General features: G+C 50.3%; 2 protein-coding genes across 2 annotated transcripts; one reads left to right on the forward strand and one right to left on the reverse strand.

Moving 5' to 3' along the window:
- Positions 1-4,778: 4,778 nt before the first annotated feature.
- Positions 4,779-5,417, reverse strand: LOC111828166 (keratin-associated protein 10-9-like). Its single transcript, XM_023763548.1, has one exon. The coding sequence runs from the start codon at positions 5,415-5,417 to the stop codon at positions 4,779-4,781; it is 639 nt and encodes a 212-aa protein (XP_023619316.1).
- A 4,007-nt stretch (positions 5,418-9,424) lies between these two features.
- LOC102430243 (keratin-associated protein 10-7-like) lies at positions 9,425-10,375 on the forward strand. The gene is made up of 2 exons (XM_023763543.1): positions 9,425-9,836; positions 9,951-10,375. Exons 1-2 carry the CDS (start codon positions 9,425-9,427, stop codon positions 10,373-10,375), a joined length of 837 nt encoding a protein of 278 aa, XP_023619311.1.
- The last annotated feature ends 642 nt before the right edge of the window (positions 10,376-11,017 follow it).

Below are 11,017 nucleotides of genomic sequence, written 5' to 3' on the forward strand. Positions count from 1 at the left end.
AGAAACAAACCCACAGACAGAGTTGATGAAATTAGCAGACAAGGTAGTTAAAACAGCCACTATACATATGTTCAGGATTTAAAGAAAAACATGAACATAATGGGGAGAGAAATGGAAGATACAAAAGAAAATTAAACAGAATTCCAAACGTTGAAAAATATAACATTAACAATAAAAAATTAGAAGGACGAGCCTTAAAGTAATTTAGATACTGCAAAAGAAAAGAGTAGTAACCCTGAAGACATAGCCATAGAAATTATCCAAATCAGAGGACAGTGAGAAAAAAAATAAAAACTTTACAGAGCCTCAGTGAACTGGGAAACAATATTAAGTGGTCTAATATAAACACATCTGGAGTATCTTTAAAAAAAGGTGGGGGAGAGGGCAAAAGATATTTTAAGAGATAATAGCCAAATATTTTTTTAATTTGATGAAATTGATAAATATACAGAAAATTTAAAAAACACTGTAATTAACCTGACCTAATTGATATTTATACAAAATACCATATAAAAACACTCACCAAAACATATCATATGCTAGGCCATTAAACAAGTCTCAATATATTTAATAGGTATGAAATCATACAGAGAATGTTGTTTGACCACAACAGAATCAGAAATCATTAATAGAAAGTTATCTGGAAAATTGTCTAATATTAGAAAATTAAACAACAAACATTAAAATAATCCTTGAGTTAAAGAAGAAATCACAAGAAAATTAGGAAATATTTTTTAAATATATTTTATTGATTTTTTACAGAGAGGAAGGGAGAGGGATAGAGAGTTAGAAATATTGATGAGAGAGAAACATCGATCAGCTGCCTCCTGCACACTCCCCACTGGGGATGTGCCCACAACCAAGGTACATGCCCTTGACCAGAATCGAACCTGGGACCCTTGAGTCCGCAGGCCAATGCTCTATCCACTGAGCTAAACCGGTTAGGGCAGGAAATATTTTGAATAAAATGAAAATAAACTTTGTGGGATGCAGCTAACACAGTGTATAGGGAAATGTATAGTTTTAATAATGTATATTTAAAAAGAAGGGAGGATTGAGATAAATTATTTAAGTTTCTACTATAAGAAGCTATAAAAAGAGGTATAAATTGAACCCAAAAATAAGTAGAGGGAAGAAAATAATCAAGAAGTGTAGAAGTCTACCAAATAGAAAAATGAACAGACAAGAGAGAAAATCTATAAGCCAAATTTGTTTTTTTGAAAAGATCAATAAAATTGATACATTTTTGCTTTATCAGTCAAGTAAAAAGAGAAAAGAAATAAATTACTAATATCATGAATGAAAGAAGGCTTACAAGCACAGATTCTATTGACTAAAGGAATAAAAGGATGAAAGCAAACAATGTTATGCTGATACATTCAACAACTTAGATGAAAGAGGCAAATAACTGGAACGATATAAGTGATAAAATCTAATACAAGATGAAATAGAAAACCTGGATAGCCCTCTGCCAATTGAAGAAATTGAATTCATGGTTAAAACCTTTCCCACAAAGAAGACATCGAGCCCAAATGCCTTGACTACTGAAAATCCTAAGGAAGAAATATACACACATACAAAAAAAGCTACTAAATTCAAGTGAATTTTGCAAGGTTACAGGATACAAGTTCAATCAATACACAAAAGCCAATTGTATTTTTACCAAACAACAATAAATAGTCAAAAATGAAAAAAATCTTACTATTAATTAAAACATTAAAAATGAAATAGGAGCTCTAGCCTGTTTGTCTCAGTGGATAGAGCATTGGTCTGCAGACTGAAGGGTCCTGGGTTCGATTCCAGTCAAGGGCACATGCTGGGGTACAGGCTTGATCTCCAGTGGGAGGCTTGCAGGAGGCAGCCAATCGGTGGTTCTCTCTCATCATTGATGTTTCTATCTCTCTCTCCCTCTCTAGATCTAGATTAGCCAACCAATTTGGAAAAAGAAAAACAGAATTGGAGGACTTACATTGCTTGATTTCAGCACTTAATTTAAAGCGACATTGATTAAGACAGTGTGTTATTATCATAATAATAAACATATTTATTATTGGTGTAATAATAAACATAGAAGAATAAAGTAGATGAGAAAGTGCAGAAATATATCTTCCATATACATGGTTAATAGATTTTTTGGCAAGGGTAATTCAGTGGAGTAAGAATAATCTTAACAAATGATACTGGAACAACTCACAGTATATTAAAAAATTAACTTGAAAAATTTTAACTTGAAATGGATCATAGAACTAAGCATGAAAGTTAAAACTGTAAAATATTTAGAAGTAAGCATAGGACAAAATCTGTGTGACCTTAGGTTTAGGCAAAGATTTGTTAGCAAGAACCATTGAAGAAAACATGACCAATTGAATTTAATCAAAATTAAAGATGTCAGCTCTTCACAAAGCACTGTTAAGAAGATGAAAAGGCTAGTCACAGATAGAGAGACTTTCAATTTACGGATATGACACATGCCTGGTGTCCAGACTATATGAATAACACTCACAAATTAGTAATGAGGACAAACAATCTGATTTTGTACAAATGGGCAGAGGCTTGGAGCAGGCACTGCACTGAGGAAGACATACTAGGACAAAGGGCAAACAAGCACACGAGATAATCGCCATCGTTAGTCATCAGGGGAATAAAAATACCACGACCCACCCTGCACCCACCACGTGCCCAGCAATGCCGCCCGAGGCTTCTACCCAAGAGAAATGAAAACACGCTGAGTGCAGGTGCTCACAGCGGCTTCGTTCAGAATCCCCATAACCTGGAGACAACCCAAATATTCTTCAACAGGTGAACGGGTAAACTGTGGTACATCCATTCAATAAAGCTCGACTCAGCCGTTAAAAAGGAATCAACTGCGGTTATACACGACAACAGAGACAAGTAAGCAGAGCCAGACAGCGAGGGCACACCCTGCACGATTCCTTCCCTGTGGCCTGTCTTTAGTGAGACGGTGGCTTAGGGGTGGCTGGGCTCCGGGTGGAGAGTGGTGGATTGGGAAGGAATGCCAGGAACCTTTGGCCTGAAGCAAATGTTCTACATCTCTCTCTTTTTTGTTTTTGTTCATCCTCACCTGAGGATATTTCCCCATTGATTTTTAGAGAGAGTGGAAAGGAGAGAGAGAGACATAGAGAGAGAAACATCAATGTGAGAGACACAGTTGGCTGCCTTCACACATGTGGGCATAGAGCCTGCAACTGAGGTACATGCCCTTGACCAGACTCGAACTCAGGACCCTCCAGTCCCCAGGCCAATGCTCTTTCCACTGAGCCAAACTGGCCAGGGCTCTATATCTTGACATAGGTGGAGGCAACAGGATAGCGACCTTTTAAAAAACTCATCAAAGTGTACAATTAAATTGTGTGCATTTGATTACATGTAAGTTGTATCTCAACAAAGCCGGTTTTAAGCAGAAGTGGGTGAAAAACTGGTCAGCAGGAGAAGAGGGAAGTTAGGACGTACAGTGTGCAGCAGGCAGGGCATGGTGTGGGGTGGGAGGTGGCCGGCGTTTCAGGGGAGGAGGCAGAGACCTCAGGGACATCAGGGGCTCCCTCGGGGGGTTCTGGCCATGTCACTGGCTGCAGGAAGAGTGAGGGGCTCACAAGCAGGGAGGCGGCGCTTTGTCCCCCTGGTAGACCCAAGGGGGGCTGAACACTGGCGGATCCTTTCCGGGTTGGGGACAGTGGTCTATTTCCTGCAGCAGTTCTGGCCACGGCCCCTAGGGGGTGATCTTGCTGGGGTATTTGCACATTGTCAACATGTGCCCTTGCGTGGTGTCAATGTCATCCTGACGTCAGGTAGGCTGTTGCCCATGGCCCTTCGGTACGTGGAAGCCTGACAGGAGCACTCAGGTCCCAGGGGAGCCCGCATCGTGGCTCGGTGTCCCTCACACTCCCAGACGAAGGCGGGAGCTGCCAGAGGAGGCCCTCAGGCACACACAGACATGACGCTGGAGGTCCTGCCACCCGCTCCTTCATATTTTGTTTCCACATCCAGGTGTTGACTCCTGTGAGCTCCCTCACTCCATCAGTCTGTGCTAACAGTGCAGACCTGCAGGTAGATGACCAGGAGGCCCAGCCCAGAGGTGTGCCGCACGGAGCCCCAGGCCAGCTCCCCGATGAGCAACTCTGAGGGTGGGTTTGCCCAGGTGGACAGTGGGTGGAAATGGTCCAGGGCACTTGAGAACCCCTAGATGTGTCTGCAGGTGACCAGCTCGGGTGAGCCTGGGGCAGGGGCCCCCAGACACGGACATTCGTCGGTCAGGGCAGGAGTCCCACCCGGTCACCTTGTCCAGAGCAGTTGGGACACTGCCCTTTGGGATCTCTCACTCATTGCTAGAAATACTTGAGGCTGGAGGAGACCAATGTCTGGTGAAAACCCTGTCTTCTCCCCCCACCACCGCCCCCCCCCCCACACCCCATGAAATCAGATGAAGGAAGCGCTCAGATGATGAAGTGAGTTTATTGGGTTGACCAAGGAGATGCTGACAGGCTGAGAGGAGAGATCAAGTGAATTGACAGAGAAACTTAACGAAAGAACAGGTAACCCAGGGGCAGGTGGAGACGCCTCCTGGGAGGCAAGAGCCCAGGAAGCAGTGAGGTTCAGGGCTCCTGGGAGCAGAGGTCAGCTCAGAACAGTGAAGCCTGGGGGACCCCATCCTGAGTAGGGACAGCCATCTAACACAGGTCAGGACCAGACTGAGGGGTGGCTGGGAGAACCACCATCACAGGGTAAGACCTGAGCCCTGCTGGCCCTGAGGACATGCCTGCTCAGCAGCAGGAAGTCTGGGCTGAGGTGGGGACACAGCAGGCCGGGCGGGAGCACACAGGGCGGCAGAGCAGGGACATGCAGGAGGATGGGCGGCAGCAGCTGGGCTGGCAGGAGGAGGTGGGGCCACAGCAGGAGGAGGTGGACACGCAGCAGGCAGGCCTGCACACGGGGCGGCAGATGAGGGACACGCAGGAGGAGGGTCTGCAGCAGGATGAGGTGCAGGGGGTGGGCTGGCAGCACGAGGAGGGCCCAGAGCAGACAGGCACACAGCACAGGGGCTTGCAGCAGACAGATGTGCAGCAGACGGGCTTGCAGCAGACAGATGTGCAGCAGACGGGCTTGCAGCAGACAGGTGTGCAGCACATGGGCTTGCAGCAGACAGGTGTGCAGCAGACAGGTGTGCAGCAGACAGGTGTGCAGCAGACGGGTTTGCAGCACACGGGCTTGCAGCAGACAGAGACACAGCAGGCCTGCTGGCAGGGGCAGGAGGTGCAACAAGAGGGCTGGCAGCAGCTGGGGACACAGCAGGTGGGCTGGCAGCAGCTGGGGACACAGCAGGAGGGCTCACAGCAGCTCTCTGGACAGTCATCCACCTGCCAGGAGGAGTCGGAGCAGACGGAGAGGGTGGATGCGGCCATGGTGGGCGGTGGGGCTGGAGTGAACTGGGAGGAGGTGTGAGTGTGAGTGTGAGTGTGAATGTGTGTGGTGCTCAGGGCTGTTGGCTTTTATACCCTCCTGGCTGTGTCCCATTTCCGCTTCCCAGAGGCACAGGATGTTTGTTTGTCTGGGATGTTGTCCAGCTTGTAAATCTCCTAGATTTAGCTCAAGAGCCTGCCCCATTGTGTCCCCAGGGGATTAGGAGTGGGTGGCAGGTCCCAGTCTGGGTCCTCAGACAGGGGAGGGTGGGGTCTTGCCTCAGGCCATCTTGGATGTGCTGGGGCATCGTCTGGTCAGCTGCCAGGGCAGCCTCAGTGCCTGGCTCACTCTGTAGGCAGCCACACTAGGAAGAGTTTCCCTGTGGTTCAAACACCCCATCCTGTGGGGACGCAGGACTGTTGGCAACTTGTGTGGGAGGAACCGAGAGGCCAGGGCGTTGGGTGACTTCCAGGGCCACATGGGTGCGGCAGGACCTGGGCCTCTTGGCCGGAGCTCAGGGGGATTTCTTATCACTAAAGCGCCTCTCTCCGAGGCCAGCTGCCCGCGTGTCCACGTTCTACCTGTCCCTGAGGACTGTATTCTAGGGAAAATTTTGTGGCTCCCTTCCCCACAGGAAAATGACAGCTTCCTGGGTGCCCAGTTCCTATGCGTGTCCCACAGGGAGCACCTGGGCTGAACCAGGGAAGGGTCACAGCCCTGGTCTCCCTCTTGGGTGGCCTTCTCTGTGGGGAAGCCCAGCTTCTCCTCCAAGACAGCCCCCCACAGCCTTTACCCAGCCCTCCGCCGGTCGGATATCCCGCCTGCCTACTCCAGACAGCCCACAGGGTCGCTAAGAAGCACAGGCCACAGAACACAATGTGGCCAAGAGCGGGTCTCCCTCACTCCGTCAGCACCCACATCCCCGCTCTGGAAGCAGCGACTTCCACTCCTCTGTCTTCTCTGTCCCTGCCTCTCCATCTGTGTGTCTGTGTGTGCTGCACACACACACACACACACACACACACACTCTTACACACAGTCCATGCTCATTATTCGTAGTAGTTACGTTCTATGAAGTTGCCGCAAACACTGAATTAGCAAATGCTGAACCGTGGCGCTGGGGGAAATGCAGGGTTGGGGCCCCGTGCGCCTCTCGGCACAGTATTTTCATCAGCCCATCAATATGTAGCCTTGTTGGATGTATGTTTCTGGTTAAAGACTTCTTATTTAATTAATGTATATTTAACGTACATCTCATGCAAAATTGGACTAACGCCATCTGCATTCTCACTCTCGTGCGAACATGTATTTCCTCCGTGAAGCACGGTGCGGCCTTCTTGCACTTAGGACACCAGACAGCACTTCGGCTCCAGGCTGCGGGCCATGTCAACCAGCCAAGTCACAAGCATAAAGCCCCCAAATGTGGAAAGTCACGGCCCCAAAGAGACCCTGGAAGGGCACGTTTACAGACCGAGAGCTGACACAAGAGGCCGTGCGCCTGTGCAGCCTCAGCTGGGAACTCACATTTTTGGCCACCCTGCACAAGCCCACAGACGACCACACAGGCACCGCACGTGTTGATTTGGGGGTTACAAATCAATCGTAGTGATTAGGTGAATTCACAAATAAGGAATCCCTGAATAACGAGGATTGACCCCACATCTCTATCATCTATCTATCTGGGTATAGATAAAGTCTGTGTATAACTTTTTAAAATACGAATTGTTTCATAGTTTACCCACTATGTGTGTTGTTTTTTTAATTTAATAATGTGGAGCTCCTTCCCTGTGAATACAGGAAGGCTCCTCTTCCTTGTTGATAGCTGCCTAGAATTCCTCATTGGTCTGGGTGCTTCTTTCCTTTTGCTGGTAACGAATTACCACAAGCTTACTGGCCTAAAACAATGCACGTGTCATCTCAAACTCTCTGGGGTCATGCTGCACTGGGTTTCCTGTGGGTTCGCATCATGGGGTCTCATCTGGAGGCTCGACTGGGGAAGGAGTTGCTTCCCGGCTCGCGTTCTCATCAGCATTCAGTTCCTTGCAGGTGGTCAGGCTGAGGGCCTCAGTTTCCTGGTGGCTGTAACTGGGATTGTTCTCATTTCTTGGCACAAGGCCCTGTCCACGGACAGTTCACATGGGACTTCCACAGCCAGCACAGGACAGATTCTCCCCCCAAGACCAGCATTACCATCTTACACAATGTGACCACACACATCCCGTCACCTCTGTGTCTGAAGCATGTCACAGGTCCTGACCACACTCTGGGGGGAGGGGCCACAAAATGCACGGATACCACTGTTTTACTCCAAACTTGAAAGAGCCATTTCCACTCAGATTATTTTTGTCTCCTTTTCCTTCAGTTATTGAGATAGGTGTATCAATGTCCCCAACTGTGACTTCATCATTATCTATTTCTACATTTAGTTCTGTCAATTTTTTATTTCTATGTTTTAGGCTATGTTACTAGGTACATACACATTTGGAATTGTTAATAGCTTCCTGGTGGGTTGACCCTTTCAGCTCTATAAAATGTCTTTATCTCAAATAATGCTTCTTGCCTTAAAATCTACTTCTCCTGATATTAATAAGGCACACCAGCTTTCCAAAGTTGGTGTTTGCATGATGTCTTCTTATCCTTGTTTTTACTTTCAATCTGTTGTAAACAACACACATACCTATTATATCTACTCCCTGATTATATGTTTTCTATTTGCCCCAAAATGTTCTTTTAAATTATTTTCTGACTATTTTGGGTTAATTGAGTATTTTTATAATTCATCTCCCTTTTTTAATCATCACCAAGGGTAAGCTTTTATTGATTTTAGAGAGAGAGGAAAGGAGAGAGGAGAAACATCGATGTAAGAGAGAAATACCGATCCATTGCCTCCTGCAGATGCCCTGACTGGGGATCAACTCAGCAATACAGTTAAGTGCCGTGACCAGGAATCTAACCCGCAACCTTCTGTACACAGGCCCACGCTTCAAACAACTGAGCCACCCACCAGGACCATTTCCCTTTTCTACTCACGATTAGTTACCCACTGTACTCACGGACCTTCCAGGGGTGACCTAGTGTGCAGTCTTGGCTATTCAAGTACACATGGGTGCTCTTTCCACTTTCAAAGCAATGCTGAGACCTCAGACACTGTAACTCCGTTTACCCTTCTCACCCTGACTGTTGACACTGCTGTGCATTTTATTTTTCTATTAACAACCAAGAAAGTAAACAGAAGACACAAGCAGGCCTCGTTTTCCATACGGAGGCCTGGCCGTGCTGGCGGTGCTTTCTGCAGGGAGGCGGACAGGGACCTCGGGCTCACACACACAGCTCTCAGGGTCAGGTACATACAGATGGCGTGGGGAGGCTGTGGACAGGCGCGGGGTGTGTCCCTCACTGTGCACAGGAGTGTGCACTGCCCACCCAGGGACATGGAGGTGCCACTGGCAGCCCTTCCAACTTTACCTGCTTGCCACCTGCCCCAGGGGAGTCCCTGAACTGGAGGGCGTGCAGGGGAACCACAGTTAGAAATGCTGCACCTTCTGCCCTCTCTGGCCCAGGCCGCTCCAGCCAGGCACTAGGGAAGCCGTGGCACCCAAACCCTCAGAATCCCCAAGTGTTCGCGGGACATCCCAGGTGTCCAGAAAGGGCAGCTGGACTAGGAGGGATGGTTCTCTCGTGAGGCCAACTCAGACCCCGGGGCATGCTATTTGCAGACACACCTCTTCTACCTCAATGTTATGAACTAAAGGCAGCTTGGGATGCATCAGCAGAGCACACAACACCCTCGGAGCTTTATCGCTGAGCAACAGCTCACAGAACGAAAACACAAACCCGCACGAATGAGAGTTCCCTGTGTCCCAAACACAAACAAGGAAGAAGTCGTGCGAGCATCCTGCGGGGAAACACAGCCAGAGAGGGTATAAAAACCAAGAGCCCAGGAACCTTACACACTCACACTCACACACACTCACACACTCACACCCTCCTCCAGCCCCACTGCCCCACCATGGCCGCATCTGCCCTGTCCGTCTGCTCCAGCAACCTGAGCTATGGCAACCCCGCCTGCCTGCCCGGCTCCAGTGACTCTTGCACCGACTCCTCCTGGCAGGTGGACGACTGTCCAGAGAGCTGCTGTGAGCCCTCCTGCTGCGCCCCCAGCTGCTGCCAGCCGACCTGCTGTGTCCCCAGCTGCTGCCAGCCCACCTGCTGTGTCCCCAGCTGCTGCCAGCCCACCTGCTGTGTCCCCAGCTGCTGCCAGCCCACCTGCTGTGTCCCCAGCTGCGGCCAGTCCTCCTGCTGTGTCCCCAGCTGCTGCCAGTCCTCCTGCTGTGTCCCCAGCTGCTGCCAGTCCTCCTGCTGTGTCCCCAGCTGCTGCCAGTCCTCCTGCTGTGTCCCCAGCTGCTGCCAGTCCACCTGCTGTGCCCCCAGCTGCTGTACCCCAGCTTCCTGCCTGACCCTCATCTGCACCCCAGTGAGCTGCACGTCCAGCCCCTGCTGCCAGGTGACCTGTGATCCCAGCCCCTGCCAATCAGCCTGCACCAGCTCCTGCACACCCTCATGCTGCCAGCAGTCTAGCTGCCAGCCCTCCTGTTGCACTTCCTCCTCCTGCCAGCAGGCCTGCTGCACACCCCTCTGCTGCACACCCGTCTGCTGCACACCCATGTGCTGTGTGCCTGTCTGCTCTGGGGCCTCCTCGTGCTGCCAGCCCACCCCCTGCACCTCATCCTGCTGCAGACCCTCCTCCTGTGTGTCCCTCATCTGCCGCCCCGTGTGCAGGCCTGCCTGCTGCGTGTCCACCTCCTCCTGCTGTGGCCCCACGTCCTCCTGCTGTGGCCCCACCTCCTCCTGCCAGCCCAGCTGCTGCCGCCCATCCTCCTGCATGTCCCTGCTCTGCAGACCCCTGTGCTCCCGCCCGGCCTGCTGCGTCCCTGCCTCGGCCCAGAAGTCCTGCTGCTGAGTGATCTTCTTAAGGGCACCCAAACACTCCAGAGCTCACTGCCATCTGCACCCCAGGATTCTTTACTAAGAGCCAGGACGCTGCCAAGTCCCATCTGTGGTCGCCCGGCCACCGCTGTGCCTTTCTCCCTCTGGAAACAGGTCACCCATTTCTCCACTGACTTCCCCCAAAGCAACGTGCCCTGCCACCCAGCCCGGCTGGCAGTGACCCCAGCGACGCCAGCTGGACGCTCCAGGCCTTGGGGCCTTGAGAGGAGTGAAGGGAGAGAAGCTGGTTTCTCCTCGCCACCTCACCCGTGTGGCTTAGCACCCCACTGCCTCCTATGCTGGCTTCTTCACTCCCCCCACCCCACCCCCATTCTGTGTACGGTCTGTCCCCTCCAATAAAGTCCTTGCCTGATGCATTTACAGGATTCATTTCTGTTGTTTACAACTAAGACCCCTACCTGACATCCCCCAGGTAGGGTTGGTCCCAGGTCGTTCCCTGGGCCACCATGTTCCTGCCCCTCAGTGGTGACCTGGGAGCACCCCCTCACTCTGACCACATCTATGTCCAGGAGGTGGACATACTTTCTGGACACAAAAGCTGAATAATCTGACAGCGGTGCCTGCCCTGGGGAGGGGCTACTCCTCAGGGGTGACT

The sequence above is a fragment of the Myotis lucifugus genome, unplaced genomic scaffold (genome assembly GCF_000147115.1).
Source record: "Myotis lucifugus unplaced genomic scaffold, Myoluc2.0 scaffold_291, whole genome shotgun sequence".
Classification (NCBI taxonomy): Eukaryota; Metazoa; Chordata; class Mammalia; order Chiroptera; family Vespertilionidae; genus Myotis; species Myotis lucifugus.